We start from the raw sequence: 19,377 nt of genomic DNA on the forward strand, positions 1-19,377 counted from the left end.
ATCTAAGCTAAGCAGTCCCTAAACTAACTCATGATTCAAAACAGGGACAGAACTTGGCTAGTGCTCCACAGCAACACTGGGAGAGATACAGTGGCTCTTGAGCTAAATTATAACGCCAGCCCCCTAATATTCACATGATGATAATGTTTTTATATTTATATAAGTAGGTGTAATACCACTGCCTTATTTTAGTTTTGAGCATTACTTTTGCTTATACTTGATCATAAACTAAACATCATCTGGAGAAAGTTTCAGTAGATGGTGGCTCAAGAGTTGGCAGTTCGCCTTGTAATCGGAAGGTTGCCGGTTCAGTCTCGGTCGTTGTGTCCTTGGGCAAGACACTTCACCCGTTGCCTACTGGTGGTGCTATACAAATACAGGCCAAGGAACTGTCCGATAACACCGGAGTCATGAGGATTCATCCTCTGGGGCCCATTGTTGTCTGTCTCAAATTTTTATGGCTGTCCATCCAATCTAACTAACAGACCCGTATCATTTTCCCCATAACAGTGCTGCTACTGTGGCTCAAAACACATATGTAAATGCTACAATTACTTTTACAATTGTTTTACTGTCTTTTACCCATCAAGGGAAAACCAGGGGCTAGAGGTTTACCAGGCCCACGAGGGATCCCTGGCTTGGAGGTAAGACTCTCAGACGCCACCCACATAAGAATGACCCCACTGTGCCTGACAGGCATTCAAAGATTTATGGCACAAGGATTTTTTATTTATTTTTTGCTAAGAAACACTTAATGTCCCTAAACATAAGCCATGCTAAGATCAATATCATCTGTTTCCAGGGAGACGAGGGCCCTATTGGACCACCGGGCCTAACAGGACTCGAGGTGAGTTATTGGTTAAACACCTGCTCCTATGAAAATAGAGGATACGAGAGAAAGATAGTCAGGTCTCATGTAGGCCATAAAACAAGGCTCATTACTTTCCACCAGAGTATCGTAAGTTAGAACAACACAATGTGCGCATGTTTGATCAGTGAAAAACAAGGGCTATAATTGCCTGTTTCTGTAGTTGTATCGTATAATTTAGCATGTTTGTCTAAATTGTATCCATGCAGAAGCATCCTATTTCTATCTGTGGTAAGCTCCTCACCAAAGATAGAGGGAGGGGAAGGGACAGAGCTATCACTTAGACTGTGAAAAGCATTGCAATGTGAGGCTAAATTTGTCCCCAAGCGTGACAATCAACTAAATTAATACTTACTGTTTAAATTAGCGTGGTGTTTGCACCCCAGGGTTAAACTTTTACTACAGAGTAGACAGTAACCTAACCACAAAGACAGAAAGAGCTATACAAGATCAATATGTGGCTTGCTTTAAATCATGTGTTACTCCTTTTAATTCTCAGCCAGCTCCATCGTACGTATTTTAACTTCACAGCTTTAGCTTTATGCATGCGCAACATTCGCTGTGCCACAGTTAGAGAGCATATGAACGGTGATAAAGTAGGCTCTCTTTGTGGGTTTTTCTTGCTTTGGACAAGTCAGAAGTCTTGTGCTCTGTGTCTTACACAGCCTCCTGTAGCCTCAGGAGATTTTACTCATGGTGCATGCAATTCTTGATCATGGCCACTAGGGGGCAATAATTGCAATCACCATGTTTATAGGTGGAACGATTTATAGGTGTCATAAAATGCTTGAAGACAGTAATGGGCCACTGCAGAAGCATAAGATTTGTGATTGTGACTATTAAAATATTTTTGAAATGACTGAAATTTTAAAAAATTATTTTCAGAATAAATATTTGGTCAAGCTTACACTTCACAGCAAAACAAACTCAGATGCTACCTAAGTAATTGTCATCCCATCCTTTCTTCCACTCATCTGCACTTTCTTTCAGCCTAACTCCCTCCACACTCACCCTCCTCCCACCCACTCGCCTGCATCAGACTCTAACCTCCTTTTTGTGCTCCTTCCGAGGGGAAGCGCCGTACGACTCCTCCGGGAGTTGTGATTGATCTCTGGCCAGGTGCCGCAGGTCCTCTTACTCCTCCACCTCATCAGCTAGCTGTCTTTCAGCTTCAGCACAGACTGACACTCTGTATCGCTGCATTAGCCTCTCTCTTTTTTATCCTCTCCCTCATCTTCTCATTTGCTCTTCATTTGTCTCTCTCTCTCTGCACAATGAATGATCTTCCTCTAATCTAAAAAAGATGATAAGAAGAATTCTTGGAAATCTCTAATTAACTGCAAGAATCTGCCTTCACCCTTTGTATCTTAGAGCCTTATCCAGCACTGCGTTGTATAAGCAGCTGAGCAAACCTGAGTAAAACTTTGGTACCGTTGAGTCACTCAATCAAGAACTATGGCTCAGGCATTCCTGACCTGAAGGTGGTACTACCAGTAAAAAAGTCCCCCCCCCCCCCCCCCCCCCCTCCAAAACGTCCTTACCTTCACCCACCTTAACCCCAGGAATGACTGTCTGCGCAAGAGGAGCATTAGTCATTCTATCACTTTTTTTACAGCTCGCCAAAATGTACTGTCAGCAATACCTGTAAACCGCACTGCATATGTACGTGCACGGTGAACCGACCGTTTCCCGCTTCTCTCCTCAAGCTGTCATCTCACAGGAAAAAGATCTTTTATCCTTGCTGAGAATCTGGGATTAACATTAATGATGCGTTCACTGGCAAGTGCATCCCTCATTATTCATCATCCTGTGCTAAAATCTTTCAGGGTAGAATGGGCAGGCAAGGATTCCCTGGGATACTCGGTACAGAGGGAGTTAAGGTGAAAAAAACCCACTTTTATTTATGATTTTTTTTTTATTGCTTTTTTGGCAAAATACATTGAAGAACATTAAATTCATTATTCTAATCTTTTAAGTAATTGCATATTTCTCTCTGCAGGGAGAGGCCGGCATCACTGGAAAAGTTGGACCCATGGGAGAGAGAGTAAGAAACCCTTGGCGGCTTGGCTGCTTTTTACCAATTCATTAATTCAAACATCTATTAATTCATCCATTCAACATGTTTCAGGGCTTGGTGGGCTTCATTGGACCTGTGGGAGAGGCGGGACTGGCAGGAGAGAAGGTAATAATTTGCGGGGGTTTTTTCCCATGAATTTATTTCAATAGTCTTTACAAGATCACGTTGAAGAGAAAACACTGGACTTGTGCAATTTTAGGGAGATCGAGGGGAGATGGGCCTTCCTGGACCACCTGGAGAAAAGGGACCAACGGTAAGACAGAATGACAGCTAGAGTGTGGAGGGCTTTCACACTGAGAAAGAATGACGTTTGAGTCTGTTAAAACGTGACCTCAAGATTACATTTCCAAAGAAGGTATCTTGTCTTTGTTAAAAATCCTAAGAAATGGTCATTTTAGATTAAACTGTGTCTGTTATTCCCATGGGAATATAGTGCTGTGAGGGATTAAGCACACATGTACCACAAGAATATGACAGAATATGTTGGTTTTTTTTCCTCAAAGCACAGCTCAGTCGTCACAGTTCAGGCAGCTTTAAACCCTGTATTCTAAGCAGTGGTTTGGCAATTGACAAGAGGGCTTTAACTGGGGAACAGAGCTTGTAATATTCATTCAAACAAAGGTGGAAATAATTCCAGTGAATCCGTTGTGATATTTTACCTCTGTGATGGTATTAATGGTCAGAAAAGTGCTGACAGTCCTGCTGGAAATTTTTCAAAAGAAAACACAAAAATAGAAAGAGGATATTGTTTTTTTTTTTTCAGACATCGCTTGATAATTTCTCTACCGTCTGCAGGACCTCTGAGTAATTCCCTCAGTGTTGTACACTTTCTTTTACCCCAGGGGTGTCAAACATACAGACCGCAGGCCAGAACAGGCCCACCAAAGGAATCCAGTCTGAACCAATGTAGGATTTTGCAGAGTTTAAACGTTATTACAGTAGCCTTTCTTTATAATGACAGTGGAGTGAGACAGTCACTGGGGAAATGGCCGGTTTATTCATTGTCAGTGATTGTAGTCCATTATATTAAAAGAAAGGGTAACATTTAGAGATGTTTTGTTTTTTTTATAGTTTGTTATGCAATGGTTTCACTGGCCTGGCACGCTTGAGATCACATTGGTCTGTATGTGGCCCAGGAACTAAAATTAGTCTGACATCTCTGCTCAGTGGTTAGTACTGTCGCCTCAGGTCCTAAGTTCAAAATGCCATCGAAAATATCACAAGATAAACTCTCCCAAAGGGATTTGACTGAGGTGCCGGCTTAGAGCTCCACACAGTGGCTGCACGCTGCTCTGAATACTGAGGATGCGTTGAGCGTTGAGAGGAAGATCAATAAAGGATAACTTAGCTTAACCTGCTCTTTCAAACAGAGTTCGTCGACTCTTTATCGTGTAGGGTCTTTTGCGGACTTGTCTAATGTATGCGACTTGCCGGAGTGGATAAGAATTTAGTCATCATTGTTGCTCAAGCAGAGAAGGTTTTCCTGCTGGCTGACAGCCAGTTAGATTTCTCAGAGGACTTCACCACACACACACATACTCACTCACAAGGAAGTTCTGTGTTGGCCAGCTACAAAACAGAAACAGACCCTCTGGAAAAGTCTGCATCATACAATGTGAGGGGAGCTGACCAGCAGACATCTATAGTCACTAACAGAGTGCTCATACTGTAGGCTTCTTTGTTTTATTCCTGCATGACATCAAAACCGCCTACTGTGCTATAAGTTTGTGTATTGGATAGATTTTTATTGCACTCGGCTGTCTTGAGTAGTTCTGACTGAAGTACTCCCCATTATATAGTTATGCTTTTACAAATGGCCTGGCCAAAAACGAGCTACTATAAAAAAAAAAAATAAGCGAGAGAGAAAAGCAGCCAAAAGTAGTATGTTTTCCAACATAAAATCATCACCTCATGCTGTCTATTTTCTTTCTGTTCCGCTTTCTCTTTCATCGTTACATAAAACGTATTTTCCAGCGGACAGAGCTTTTCTCCAGATGTATGTTTGAACTACCAATGAGGGTGTGAAAGATGGACAATTTATTGCCTCAAACACATCTCAGTGCAATTTGGAGAATGAGTTTGGCCTTTATGTCAACACCTTTCTGCTTAAATAAACTTGCTTTGTAATAGGTGAAAGTGTCAGAATATCATCATTTTGTGTTGTTTTTGTGTTTTTTCCTGATGTGTATCAGTTGTAATCGATGTACTGAGTTTATGTTTATCTATGTTTGCACACCAGGGTCACCCGGGGGGACCAGGTGAGGCCGGACCTACTGGACCACAAGGAAGACCAGTAAGTCACCATCCTTTTGCATATTTTGCACTTTCTTTTTACTCATTCATAGTTGTATATGATCCTCTCTAATCATAGTGGTGACAGTGAGTGGTTACTAACAATAGTAAGTGTCTGTTTCATAGACATTTGAAATATTAATCAATTAACTTTTTCTTATTTTTTTTAAAGTATTTTAATTTCATTCATTCGTAGATTATATTTTAAGTAATTTTAGTTACCAACATTCTGTAGGTTTCTCTGAGCATTATAAAACCTGGCAGCCTCCCGCCGAATGTGCATTACCCTCCTGTCAGTCAAAAGCCCAACACCTATAACCAATTAGAAGCTTCCCCTGCCCCCCGTTCTTTGCCGTGGCTGGCTTTGACAGAGCGGGCCAATCATTGGTTGAAAGCAGGGGCCACTGAGCCACCAAAACAAATATAAATACGGGGGGTTTGGGGTGCAGCAGGACAGGATTCCAGAGCAGACCCTTTAATTGATGTGAGTGACAGATCTAACAACAAACCCTATAGTATGTTCCCGAGGTCAGGCTGCCCTGCAAGGTCAACAGCCAGGGGGCTCTGTGGTCTGTCAGTGTAAACCTTTGTTTTATCTCTGTCCCTCCCCCTTGTTTTCTCTTTATCCCCCATTTTCCTTTGTTTATCAGGGCCCTCCTGGAGCGACTGGGCCAACTGGTACCAGAGGGCCTAAAGGCTTGCGGGTAAGTCGAAAGGTTCACGTGAGTTTAGTTGGGGGGTTTTTTCTTTGCAGCTTAGGTGTTGACTGGCGTTCTGCAGTCACTGTGTCACAGATCCCAGCCTTGAGAACAGATCATAGACTTGGCAGAAGAGTGTGTATATACACCATTTTCTGTTTTGCATATCCTCTGCTGTGTGTTTATAGGAGATCTGTGCTACTGCTTTCAGAGCTGTTTGGTGAATAAGGTGAAGTGATGTGTGGCGGGATCTGAGCTGATGTTATAGATGTTTTAAAGGACGCGGGTGCTTCTGCACACATATGCAGTTTCAAAGTTGAAGAATTAATGTTTCAGCCTTTTTTGGGGTGGGGGCGAACTCATTGTGAGCACTAGAAGAGCTCTGGTGATGTAAACCAAATGCTCTTTTCTTCATTCCATAGAAATGGAACAATAACTGGTGGTTATGGGAACGAGTCATTGTTACTCCAACATCACTTCTGTTGTGGTTGGAAAATGGGATCTGGCTTTTGTTGCTCATCTGGAAGCTGCTTGCAGATAAATATAGTAAACTGGGGAAGCAGGGTTTATGTTAATGATTAACTAAGATTGGATTGAATTATTCTGCTTTAATAGCAAACTGACACATCACTCACAAATGCCACTGCTGAGGCTTTATAACACGACCCGTGACTAAGGGAGTAAATCCCATCCATCCATCCATCTTCATCCGCTTTATCCGAGGCCGGGTCGCGGGGGCAGCAGCCTAAGCAAAGAGGCCCAGACCTCCCTCTCCCCAGCCACTTCCTCCAAGGCGTTCCCAGGCCAGCCGAGAGATATAATCTCTCCAGCGTGTCCTGGGTCTGCCCCAGGGCCTCCTCCCGGTGGGACATACCTGGAACACCTCACCGGTCACTACGCCCCTACCCATAGGTGAGGGTAGGGGCGTAGATCGACCGGTAAATTGAGAGCTTCGCTTTTACACTCAGCTCCCTCTTCACCACGACGGACCGGTCTAGGTGCATTACTGCAGCTGCAGCCCCAATCCGTCTGTTGATCTCTGGCTCCCTTCTCCCATCACTCGCGAACAAGACCCCGAGATACGTGAAGTCCTCCACTTGGGGCAGGAACTCATCCCCGACCCAGAGTGGGCACTCCACCCTTTTCCGGCTGAGAACCATGGCCTCAGATTTGGAGGTGCTGATCCTCATTCCCGCTGCTTCACACTCGGCTGCGAACCGTTCCAGTGCGAGCTGGAGGCCCTCACCCGATGAAGCCAACAGAACCACATCATCCGCAAAAATCAGAGATGAGATTCTGAGGCCACCAAAGCGAAAGCCCTCCGCCACTTGGCTGCGCCTAGAAATCCTGTCCATAAAAATTATGAACAGAACCGGAGACAAAGGGCAGCCCTGGCGGAGCCCATCACCCACCGGGAACGAGTCCGACTTATTGCCGGCAATGCAAACCAAGCTCTTACAACGGTTGTATAGGGATCGAATGGGGAGTAATTCCCCCGTAATTAAATAGAAATTCAATGGATTTTATTTGAAATTACACTAAAAACACTAGAATAAGTAACAATATTTAAGTACTGCATAAGCAATTATTAGTAGTGCGCAATTTCATGCTAAGTTTGCAGAAAAAGAAACAATATTTCATCATCTTACATCATGAACACGCTCTACTTATCATGGTGCAGGCCACATTATGGAGTGGATAATCTTGCCTTTTTACATCGCTTTATTTGATATTCATTATGTTGATGTGTATGATGGATGTTGTCTTATTCTATAATTCCATTAAAATGATGGAGCAAAGTCTAACTTAATTTTTGTTCTTTCGCAATTACTGTGTAAGCAAAACCTTCAAGCTTCCGAGCAGTTTGCAGGAAAGGAGACGCTCCTTTCCTGCAAACTACATGGAAGTTAAACCACTTCATAATACATATAGTGTGCTTACAATGTAAGGTAGGGAAATATTGTTTGTTTTTCCACAAAATTACCACGAAATGACTTATGCAGTGCATGAAGTTACTTTCCATGAATAATTTCCTTTTCTATGAAATTCCTGAATTTACTTAAAACTACTCCTGCACTACCTAAAATTACTTACCGATTACTTAAATTTACTGTTTCTTTGTCTCCTTAAAAACCTACTTGTTGCCCTCCTATTCTTTCCCCCTTGTTCGCCCTTTTTCTCCATTTTTAAAAAAATCTCATTATTAGATTTTTGATATATTTTTTATTTTTTGAAACCTCGTGTAAATACATTAGCATTATAAATTGCACTTGTGAAGTTAATACTTATAAAGTGATAGGAGCAGCGAGTTACATTATTTTACACTGCTTAGTACTCTAGAGGAAGTTAGAGCACCTGTGTTTTTTTTTCTCTGTTACGACCTGTTTAACACTTCCCCAGTGTTGTGGCAACAAACTCTATGCAAATAGACTTCAGATAATTAGCAGACACAGATAATGCCAATAACAACACTGCGATTTCTTCAATTTCAGCGTTGCGGGAACAATAAAAAACACATAAAACTCCAGAGTGCTTTCTTGAAAGACGATAACCAGGCAAACAGGGACTAAGACCTGAAATAGTATCTGGATAAATACCATCAAGAGAAATTTCAATCCTCAATAATTGATGTTGCTCATAAAATGTGACATCTGGAACACCATGAAGCAAATAAATTCTTGAAGTCCCACTTAAACATCTGCTTTCAGGTGCAATAATAATGAATTCTGAGTAAGATAATGAGGACAATTTCTATAATTATGTTTACGGTGAGTTTTACTTCACAGTTGTGAACGTACCCTCAGTTTTAGCCTGTTTTTAGTTTGGGAACTTTTTACTGCTTTGGGTCCAATGAGCCAGCTGGAAAGTGGCGTAAAAAAGGGTTGAGCTTCTTCATCTGAAGAATCTATGGGAGATGGGCCTGGCCACGCTCTAAAATCTCAAGTTGTGTTTTCAGTTATTACTAATGTCAGCAGCTTCCACTGCCAATAAATCTGCCTGCTGCTACATGACTTAGTACGCTGGGTCTTCCAAGACTAGAAACCTGAGCGTAGCAAGCCAGGAGTTACTCTCTCACAGACTCTGTTAGCAGCTGTGATCTTAAGTGTGCGACCGCAGACGCTCATATCTCACCCCCGCTGTCTAAATGTGCACAAGCTCAGTCCCAGCAACAGTTTTTAAAATAAAAAGCTTTTAGTGTATTCAGCATTCACCACGTTTAATGAAGCAAGTAAACACAAACTGATTGGCACGATGAAGTCCGAGCTGACACAAGCAATTTAATGTTCCCGTTGGACAGAAGAAAATGAAGTAAGGCTGTTTTGTAACAGCTCTGTATCAAAGACTTTGTCACGCTTGGATAAAGCATCTTAGTGTGAAATGAGACTGCATACAACTACCATTTGAACAGCATATGTGTTTTAGATTTTCCCTACTTGGATTGAAGCACGAGGCCTTGTGAACTGTGACATCTGGCTCTGCAGAGACTGTTTTCTGACATGCATATATTGTGGGGGAAAAAAAGAGGGAGATAAAACGGCACGCCAACATCAGCCTGTAGGGCGTTAGTGCCACTGCTGTCGTTTTCTGTGTCTGTTTTTATTTTCTAGTTTAAAAAAAGAAGAAAAACTCCAGTAAAACTTGCGGATGTCAGCCACAAGGAGTCACCCAATCACGTTTTGTGTCTAATAACTCCTCATGACTTCTAATCACTAGAAATCCTCTGCTAATGTTTTCCATACTGAAGAGTCATCTCATCATCCCTCCCTCTTGGCATCATCCAAGACGGCCAGTTCATATAGATGCTGACTCTCTTGATGTGGTTAATCAAGTTTTAGGCATAAATATGTTTTCTTTGCCTAGATAGAATAAAATATTTTCCGTACATGTCAGCTAATTAGTCTATGTAAACGTAACCAGTGGGTAGCAGGTACCCCAGACAGGAATGTTAATGAGCGGTGCTCATCCAGCTCCATGTATAATAGGCTTATAGCACTTCAGCTAGCGTTGTTCTCCATGGGCCAAACTCCCACTGTGCCCAGTCATCAATCACTCTCACAACAAGGCCTCCTTTGTGGGGCTGTCATGTTATAGGCTTTTTGATTTCCACTCTAAAATATTTCAATTATCCTGAGAAAGGGGCAGTTAAACGCTCACTCTTTATAGCCACCGAGATCCGATCAGATCCGACTGACCCGTGTGGTGTCACACAGTCACAGTCAGTGAGCATCTTCTCGATGTTAGTGAGCCAGTATCTTCCACAGCGCTGACAACAGATATGGTTTGGATGCAGGTGCAGAGCAGATGGACTGCGCTGGTATACTGCCTGGTTCCTATTTATTTTCACTACTCACAGGACTAGCAGGCCTTTTAGTGGATTTACAATGATTATTTGACAGGTGGATACAAGTAAAGTAAAGAGACAGCTGTTCTAAAAATGTGTGTGTTTAAGTGTGAGCAGTATGCATATGTGCATGCCCTGACTTGTAATTGAAATAGTTTTACATGAAGCCTCTGTGCACATGTACATACATTAACTACAAGCACACAGATATATTTATTTTTGATATTTCCCTGATAAATGCAGGACACTGTAAGTGTTGGTGTCAAAGTGTACAGAGATGTTTGTTTACAGTATGTTGTGGCTTTCTGGCAGTATTACAGTGACCTCTGTTGGTGGAGTGACAGCTGTCTTGTGTTTCAGGGAGCGAAAGGGCCTGACGGTCCAGCTGGAGAGATTGGATTAGAGGGCAAGAAGGTAAGGACGCTGGGATATACTTTTATCAAATCACGCAGACACAATTCAGAAAAAAAGCATATAAGAGAACAAAATTGCTAAATAAGCAACGATCAGCACAAAAAATGGCTACACATCTTCTTTTTTCCATTCTGAAACCTGGAAATATGAAATAAACTGATGTGTATGGACAGTTGCTAGCGCTCATCCTTCTTCCTCTCTGCAGGGTCCTGATGGTCCTCCAGGAAAATTAGGTTTCCCTGGACCACAGGTAAAGCTCCTGCGGTACCTTTCTGATTTTCCACTTCTTCCTCTCATGTACTTTTTTGGTGCTTATGTTCCTCCCGAGGAGTGAGACCTCAGCATAATTTAGAGGACATACATGATACCGACAGTGTGGAGACCCACAGTCTGTGGCCTAGATTTACATATATGACAACTTATTGTTCATTTTATTTGATTTTTTTTTGTTTGTTTTGAGACTTTGAGACTTACTGTATCTGAGCAGCTGTTGCAGTACCTTGTAGTGATCTTTATTTATAGAGATGGTTGTAAATGCAACATGATAGGAATCAGTGTAATAGATTTCACAAAGATACACTTGTTTGTATGGCTAGACAGGCAAATAACATATCGTATGTGTTATTACATCACAAGTTCATAAATACGCACTGTAGAACCGTTTTGTTTTAATTCTTTTTTTTATGTCTTTCCAGGGAAAGCAAGGAGAACCAGGAGAAACCGGACCTAAAGGATTTTCTGTAAGTTCATTATAATCATACATGTGAATGTAGAACAAATACAACTGAGGAAGGTTAGATGAAGTCATGAAACTCCACTCTCTCTATTTTATAGTTGCTGATGTCATTTTCTGAATATACTGTATCTGACATCACACCTGAAATGCAGTGCCATTCTTTTGATTTTTAAATGTGATTTTTAAATTTTCAGGGTATCCAGGGGCCTTCTGGATCTCCAGGGGACAAGGGAATAGCGGGCGAGCCAGTATGAACCTCTTCCATCTTCTCAAATATGTCTCTTGTATTCCTTCATCATCTTTATACCTTTCCTGTTTTGATATCTCCGACCATCCACAGTCTCTTTCCTTCCTTTTCAGTCTTTTGCCGTATTTTCATTGCAGCTCATCAAACTTCCTCTCCCTTCTTCTGAGAGTTTTAATATTAATAATTCTTTTTGGTAGAGTAGTTCACTCTGCCCAGCCCTGTTAGCTCCCATAAGCCAGGAGCTAGTTTATGAGACATTTTTGAGTGCCTATTAAAAATATATTCGCCTGTATTAAATGTTTCCTCTGGCGCAGCCAGAGAATTGTCTCATTCTTTGCACATCTGTTCTGTAGTGACAAAAAACAAGATTGATCTTTGAAAAAGAAACTCCGCATTTATAGAAGCGCTAAACTGCTGAACTTGCAGGGAAGTAGACGTGATTGCTATTGCTATAATAGATCCAGTCTTTACTTTAAAAGATTTGCTCTCCTTCTTGTGGCTTTGTTTTATTGAACAGCGGGACAGGCAGAGCACAAATAGAGGCTCAGAAATGTGTCTGTTTGCATGCATACTGACTTTCCCGCAGCAGCACTGGAGACCCCATCCCTCTTTGTTTTCATTAATATGACAGAGTTACAGGCTGATATTCTCCTGTTTCCTGTTTAAGTAGAAAATTGATCACTAACATAATTTCTCTTGCTGTATACTCCACAGAGCAGAGAAAAATCGTATTTTCCATTCATTCTTCACAATTATGTTTCTTGTGCTGCAATCTTGTAGCTAGAAGGGCTGCAATGTACCCTGACATTATTTATGAAGTTTTTGTGCCAAAGCATCAGTATTTAAGAAGCTGGATCAGTGACACAATTAGTCTTTGCATTCAGAGCCAAACTGGGTACTGCAAGCGTGCTGATTTATCAGCCACTGGCACACTCACAGTAAACATCAGCCAGAGGTTCCTTTTTCTTTTTCTTTCTGTGCACATGACAATCTAGTTGATTTTAATTAGGCTGAAACATCTCTCTTTCTCTTGTCATTTAGGGACCGGCAGGGCCACGTGGGACTATCGGACCTTTGGGAGAGACTGGTCAAAAGGTGAGAGACCTCGCTTACAGACAAGCGTGGATTCATATTCCACATGCAAAAGGTCACGCTATTTATTTGCATGCACAAAAAGGGTGTTGTGAAAACTAAATGAATAAATATGTGGCATCTGTTCCTCATCCTACCCCAGTAGATCAATAACGCTCTTTAATTTAACCAATCTGTCCGATTTAATCAGTCAGTTACATAACAAAGGGCTCTTTTTTTCCCCTCTCTCTCGCCTCTCTCTTTTGCCAATACATACACAAAAGTTGAGATATTATTCATATGAAATGTCAAAGAGTCATCTGCTGTTTTCAAGGGTCCTCCAGGAAAAGTGGGTGAACCAGGACTGCCAGGGGAGCCAGGGGAGAAGGTGAGAGAATAATATTGTTGTAGTTTTAGCTGGGCGTGCTCTATGTTTTTACTCTGTAGTGGTAAACAGGATATCAAAGTTTAAGAGCTATCTGTGTTTATGTGTCAGGGAGCCATTGGACTTCCTGGGAATATCGGAGAGCAGGGACTAATAGGACAGCGGGTATGTTTATCTGAATTATGCTGTACAGTCTTCTTTGTTCTTGTTTCTTTCATAAGCATAATATATTTATGTGTGTGTGTGTGTGTGCGTGCGTGCGTGCGTGCGTGCGTGCGTGCGTGTGTGTGTGTGTGTGTGTGTGTGTGTGTGTGTGTGTGTGTGTGTGTGTGTGTGCGCGCGCGCGCAGGGAGAGCCAGGTCTAGAGGGAGAAGCTGGTCCGGCTGGTCCTGATGGAACCAAGGTGAGATGTTTTTTCCCTTTCGTGATGTAACTGTCCTCCATGCTGTATTCCAAACCAAAGCATTAGTTTTGGTGTGTAAGAGTGCCGCTGTCCATCGTGCACCTTTAGGGGGAAAAAGGTGACATGGGTCAGGAGGGTGACAAAGGAGAAAAAGGTGAAACCGGACAAAAGGGAAAGGAGGGCCCCCCTGGAAGTCCTGGATTCACTGGTGTCAGGGTAAGTCACCTGTCTTTCTTTTAAAATTCATACACACACGCACAGACTTTTAAACCTCACTCTAAACCTTTTGCCATGGTAGGGTCCAGAAGGGAAGCCTGGCAAAATTGGGGAACAAGGCAAACCAGGGTCAAAGGTGCTAGCATCAAATAACCTAACAAGTATTCAGAAATAATAACAAATACACAAATGCTGTGTGCTCAGGTATATTCTAACTCTTCTTATCCTGTACGTTTAGGGTGCCAAAGGTAATCAAGGTCACCTCGGGGAGACTGGGTCAGTGGGGAAGACTGGACCGCCAGGTTTTGTTGGGCAAAAGGGTTCCAGAGGAACTATTGGTCATGTGGTAAGGTGGAATAGTAATAATGTAAATCACAAGCACTTTGCGTAATAATCCTTTAATAGATAAAACAATTGAAGATGCAACACTTGTATTCTATAGGGCGCTCCCGGTCGAATGGGTCAACAGGGGGAGCCTGGTCTTGCAGGTTATGAGGTAAGATTGTTTTGTTAAGGTTATACATCAGAGTCAGCACAATGAAGCATTTGTTATAGTTAGTTTAGATAATATGACTATTTGCGACTTTCTTTGCAGGGCCATCAGGGACCTCAAGGCCCCATAGGGCCTCAGGGACCAAAAGGTGAAAAGGTACGCATTGCTCACTTTACGTGGCGTGTTTCTCTTACTCTTTCACTGTATCATAGGCCAAATCCTTATTGTGCCCCTGGAATAAGCTGAATATGTAACACTCAGGGGGCATTTCAAAAAAGCTTAAATCATCAAGAAAGTTTGTATTACTCGAAAACATTTGGGTAAAATTTTTCTTACTTTTATGCTTAGGGCGAACAAGGGGATGATGGGAAGGTAGAGGGTCCTCCTGGTCCTCCGGGTGACATGGTAAGTCACACCCAACTTACTTTCCTTTCTCTTTCTTGTGTTTGTCTTTTATACAGTTGCAGAAATTGTGTCATTTTCAGTTTATTAATAGACTTTGTATCTTATCAGGGACCTCCAGGGGACAGAGGAGAAAGAGGGGAGCCAGGAGATCCTGGGTACAAAGTGAGGACCATCCTTCCACTTGATTTTTTATAATATTAATTTGTGATTATCTGTTTTATAATCTGTTGTTATGTTTTAGGGGCAAATTGGTGTGGATGGTGAGCGAGGTAGACCCGGTGCTCCCGGACTGCCAGTAAGTGCCAAAACTTGTGATTTTCAGGCATACAAACACCAGGGACAGTCACCTGGTTTGTCTTTACATGCTTTCATTAACACAGTTGTCAATTTCAGGGACATCCTGGACCTCAAGGACAGCAAGGACCCAAAGGGGGCAAAGGAGATCAAGTAAGGATGGGAAACAAAAATGATGATGTGTGTGGGGTTCAAGGTTCTCAGCGATATGTTACAGTTGGTCTACAGCTTGGGAAATGGTCCAGTCTGCATAATGGGTCCTTTGACATACAAAGCTAATATAAAATGCAACTATCAATGTACAATTTTTAAATGACATATTTGTAACATTTTGGCACTTTGGTGTAGGGAGGTGGTAGGATGGAGTACTTACTCCATTACTGGAATAAATAATGTGAACAGTTTTGCTAATAAAAATATAGGATGCTAGTTCAGTGCATAAAAAGTAATTACCTCATATAAATGCGCATCATATTAACTCTATTTATATAGAGACATAAATAGCTGCAAAAGGATCAGCAGGTTTCTGCAAAAGTTGAAAAATGAGCTGATGTTGTGCATGATCAGAAAATTTTACCAAAGAGTACAGCACTGTGCAATGTGGGCTAACAACAAAAGATCATCCCAGTAAGCATTTAATATTACCAGAGATGTGTTTTAAAAATGTCAGTACACACCTTTAATAATCAATACCTGTTCAGTAACTGCACACTTAAAACTTTCTATCTCTCATTCTTAAGGGTCAGAAAGGCAAACAGGGTCAGCCAGGACCAAAAGGAGCCAGAGGACCAGAAGTAAGTGACTTGTTTTCATACACCCACAGCAGGTTCATTTAGTGTTTAATTAAAAAGAAACATTTTTGCAAATTATCTGTCTAGAAAAAATGTGTTTTCGGTAAAATGGATTGTCTTCATTGTCAAGTAAAATGAGCTTAAATGATGCATTTCACAGGATTTGCTGTAGTTATTTGATGAGCCTGCTCTGCTCTGTAGGGTGTAGGTGGTCCTCCTGGTCCTAGAGGTGTGGTGGGCCGAGAAGGTCAGGAGGGTGTACCCGGGGTGGATGGAGTCCCAGGAAAAGATGGCAGTAAAGGAATCCCGGTGAGATGATCAAGGAAATCATATTATTCATTTCATTAGTGGCCATTAAATCCTGTTTCCATCCAGGAAATGAGTTTAAAAGATGCGAAACAGCCTGATGAATTTGCTTTTGAATTTTGTCTTCTTAATGCCAGGATAAAACCTTGTTTATTTTATCAGCTCAGTTAAACATGTTCTTCTTCCTCATTTTACCTTCTCAAAATGAATCTAGGGAGAGCATGGTGACGATGGGGAGGCTGGTCTTCCTGGAAAAGCTGGCTTGCGTGGTAAAACTGGCGTTCCAGGACTCCCAGGAGATCAGGGAGCTTTTGGACCAAAGGTAGGAGGGATATTCTTTTCAATTAGCAATAGCTACCTCAAATAAGGATTATACTAGTACAATATACTGTGTGAATGTGTGAATGAATGTGAGTGCGAATGGTTGTCTGTCCCTGTGTGTTGGCTCTGTGACAGACTGGCGACCTGTCCAGAGCGTACCCCGTCTCTTGCCCTATGACAGCTGGGATAGGCTCCAGCGCCCCCCGCGACCCTGAAAAGGATAAGCGGAAGCGAATGGATGGATGGAATATACTATACTAGTACAGTATGACAGCCTTAATAAAAATGCAGTCATTCATCCATTCAGGGTGAGCGGGGTCTTCCGGGTCAGAGTGGACCTCCCGGAAAAAGAGGCTTCAAAGGTGGAATGGGATTGCCAGGGCCACAGGGCGACAAAGGACCTAAAGGACAACCTGTGAGTGTCAGCAACAGATACAGTAGTATACATAACAAGGAGTAGATGTTGAGTTATATTTAATTTTCCTTTTAAATTAATTCTTCATTAAATTCTCACTCAGGGTGACACAGGAGAGTCAGGTTTTCCAGGAGTTCTGGGAGTTTTTGGACCAAGGGTATGTGTACAACAAAACACTAATAAAATTTTCCACACATATTTAAGGCAGTTCATTTACAGTACACAGTCATTATTATCTAGATGAGGACAGAATAGTGCAGGTAACTTAGACAACACGTGACAATGACATTGATTAAGACAGGAAGAGAACGAAAAGGAGGAGCTCAGATGGGGGTGGGTTACAAAGCGGCTTGCAGTTGCACAGCAAATGCAAACTCAAGCAGCATAAACAGTACGCCCTTTATGATAATTCCTAGTTGAAATCATTGAAGGGTAAGCCATCATCTGATCTGCCAGGACTTCAGCTGAACTTGACTTGGTGCCCTGTGTGAACTAACACTACACTTGATTTGTTGTTCAGGTCTAGACCAGATGTTGCAACTCCTGGCCCTGACTAAGCTGAAATTGTTGGTGCTTGCACAAGTTTGTGTTGTGTACTATTATAAACCTATAAATCACATTTTATACAAATGTCAAATAAACACTGGTGTGTGACTAATCATGTCACATGGCGGGGAAGACCACTATAGCTCGTTTTTCCTAAATTCAATTCAATATTGAAGCCATCAGAGCTTATCCAGTGTTCCGAGATGAAGCAAAATCTATAGTCAGAGATAGGTTAGTGTAAACATATGTTTTAGGCCAAACTGACAAAGTGTGTAATGGCTGTGTGTAAATATGTATCACTTTCAGGGGCCTCCAGGAGACTTTGGGCCAAAGGGCATAAGAGGGCCAAAAGGGCCCCAAGGATCAGTGGTAAGTAACGTGATGATTTAGATCTTTCTGATAAAAAGCTCTGGAATGCTCATTCTTTTTTTTTTCTCCTTTAGGGTAGACGAGGAATTGTTGGTCCCGTAGGAATTATTGGTCCCAATGGAAGAGCAGTACGTTTTGTACATGACAGAAGCTTTGACATTTCTCTGCGCTGATGTCTTTCAGCATACTCACTGGTTTATGTACACTTTACAGGGTTCTCGAGGACAGAAAGGCAATCGTGGCGAGACTGTGAGTTTTCGTTGTCTTTTATCATATCTATCACTTGTTTTTTCCCCATTTGTTTACATTAAGAGTGCAAAAAGCAGAGTTGATTGCAGAATTCTGGCTAAAAATATGTTTTTCTCTCTCTGAACAGGGAGCTCAAGGTCCAAGGGTATGTTTGCACAGCATCGTCTTTCCCTCCTGTTACAATGGATTTTAATTTTACTGTGGTGACTTGAATGACAAAAAGTTAATATAAAAATTATGTTCTCTTCCCTGTTAGGGATCTCCTGGACCTCGTGGACCACCTGGACGTCCAGTAAGTTTTTTTTCCCTCAGCGTTTAACCAAATATTATTTTCCAGCTTGCATGACACATGCAAGCCTAATGCCTAATGCCTGTTTTTTATTTCCTTTAGGGTCCTCCAGGTGTCCCTCTGTCATTTGTAAGACATGTTATACTTGCTGGTTTCATTACACCCGATATGTGTTAGAAGATACAATGTCACTGATTAAATTCAAACTGGGGGTTTTTTTGATGTAGAAAGAAGATGGTGTATTGTTTATGGATTTACCCACCCCACTCAGGACTGAGGTTAGTGGAAAATGCTGATAGTGTTTCCCCATTGTTATACTTTATAATCTGTTGACAACTTAAAAGACTCTTGTGTTTTTAGAATAAGCCTGTGATGGACCTGCCGATGCTGGACCAAGGTGCAGAGATCTTCAAGACCCTCCACTACCTCAGTAACCTGATCCAGAGCCTGAAGAACCCACTGGGCACTCGGACCAACCCTGCCCGTATCTGCAGGGACCTGCACAGCTGTGAACAGAAGTTAAATGATGGTGAGAATGGTGTGCACGGCACAGAGGGTGAACAGTTTTGTGTATAGATAGTCAAATGATCCTAAAACATGTTTTTATTTTCAGGCACGTACTGGATTGACCCCAACCTGGGTTGCATGTCAGACACAATAGAAGTCACCTGCAACTTTACCGGAGGTGGACAGACTTGCCTGAAACCATTAACAGTGTCCAAAGTATGCATGAGATAGTGATATCCCCCAGTTTCCACAAAATTATAAAATATTTATAAAGGTTACACATAAAATAAACTTGTTAACCATCTCCTTTTCTCTAGCCAACAGTCAGTGTTGGTCGTGTTCAGATGAACTTCCTCCACCTGCTGAGCTCAGAGGCCGTGCAGCACATCATCATCCACTGCCTGGATGTCTCTATTTGGAGGTCAGCTGAGGATCAGCCTGTTGAACAGGGGTCTGTGAAATTCAAGGCCTGGAGTGGGGAGGTGTTTGAGGTGGGAGGAGAGTTGGAGCCAGAAGTCTTGGAGGATTCCTGCTGGGTAAGACTGAGATCCAGTTATCTTGTTTATTACATGTTATATCGTTACTGAATTTAAAGCATTCAAAGCATACCAAAAACTGTGGGTATAAAAAAGTTGCTCTAATT

At 42.0% G+C, this 19,377-nt stretch overlaps 1 protein-coding gene across 1 annotated transcript in view; it reads left to right on the top strand.

Moving 5' to 3' along the window:
• col27a1a (collagen, type XXVII, alpha 1a) overlaps nt 1-19,377 on the top strand; it is a 65,713-nt gene that overhangs the window by 43,884 nt on the left and 2,452 nt on the right. Inside the window, exons 21-60 of the mRNA XM_085279982.1 lie at nt 591-644; nt 803-847; nt 2,695-2,748; nt 2,868-2,912; nt 2,997-3,050; nt 3,145-3,198; nt 5,185-5,238; nt 5,888-5,941; nt 10,638-10,691; nt 10,897-10,941; nt 11,387-11,431; nt 11,622-11,675; nt 12,716-12,769; nt 13,080-13,133; nt 13,242-13,295; nt 13,480-13,533; nt 13,642-13,749; nt 13,832-13,885; nt 13,988-14,095; nt 14,192-14,245; nt 14,345-14,398; nt 14,591-14,647; nt 14,756-14,809; nt 14,889-14,942; nt 15,041-15,094; nt 15,682-15,735; nt 15,934-16,041; nt 16,253-16,360; nt 16,667-16,774; nt 16,878-16,931; nt 17,627-17,689; nt 17,764-17,817; nt 17,903-17,938; nt 18,066-18,083; nt 18,195-18,230; nt 18,330-18,356; nt 18,455-18,505; nt 18,588-18,756; nt 18,841-18,950; nt 19,052-19,270. Coding sequence (XP_085136108.1) covers nt 591-644; nt 803-847; nt 2,695-2,748; nt 2,868-2,912; nt 2,997-3,050; nt 3,145-3,198; nt 5,185-5,238; nt 5,888-5,941; nt 10,638-10,691; nt 10,897-10,941; nt 11,387-11,431; nt 11,622-11,675; nt 12,716-12,769; nt 13,080-13,133; nt 13,242-13,295; nt 13,480-13,533; nt 13,642-13,749; nt 13,832-13,885; nt 13,988-14,095; nt 14,192-14,245; nt 14,345-14,398; nt 14,591-14,647; nt 14,756-14,809; nt 14,889-14,942; nt 15,041-15,094; nt 15,682-15,735; nt 15,934-16,041; nt 16,253-16,360; nt 16,667-16,774; nt 16,878-16,931; nt 17,627-17,689; nt 17,764-17,817; nt 17,903-17,938; nt 18,066-18,083; nt 18,195-18,230; nt 18,330-18,356; nt 18,455-18,505; nt 18,588-18,756; nt 18,841-18,950; nt 19,052-19,270 — 2,640 coding nt within the window. The remainder of the gene's footprint in view (nt 1-590; nt 645-802; nt 848-2,694; nt 2,749-2,867; nt 2,913-2,996; nt 3,051-3,144; nt 3,199-5,184; nt 5,239-5,887; nt 5,942-10,637; nt 10,692-10,896; nt 10,942-11,386; nt 11,432-11,621; nt 11,676-12,715; nt 12,770-13,079; nt 13,134-13,241; nt 13,296-13,479; nt 13,534-13,641; nt 13,750-13,831; nt 13,886-13,987; nt 14,096-14,191; nt 14,246-14,344; nt 14,399-14,590; nt 14,648-14,755; nt 14,810-14,888; nt 14,943-15,040; nt 15,095-15,681; nt 15,736-15,933; nt 16,042-16,252; nt 16,361-16,666; nt 16,775-16,877; nt 16,932-17,626; nt 17,690-17,763; nt 17,818-17,902; nt 17,939-18,065; nt 18,084-18,194; nt 18,231-18,329; nt 18,357-18,454; nt 18,506-18,587; nt 18,757-18,840; nt 18,951-19,051; nt 19,271-19,377) is intronic.

Source organism: Mchenga conophoros, linkage group LG7 (genome assembly GCF_057382185.1).
Source record: "Mchenga conophoros isolate Kocher_MC1m ecotype Shallow Benthic linkage group LG7, M_conophoros_male_GT1.1, whole genome shotgun sequence".
NCBI classification, from domain to species: domain Eukaryota; kingdom Metazoa; phylum Chordata; class Actinopteri; order Cichliformes; family Cichlidae; genus Mchenga; species Mchenga conophoros.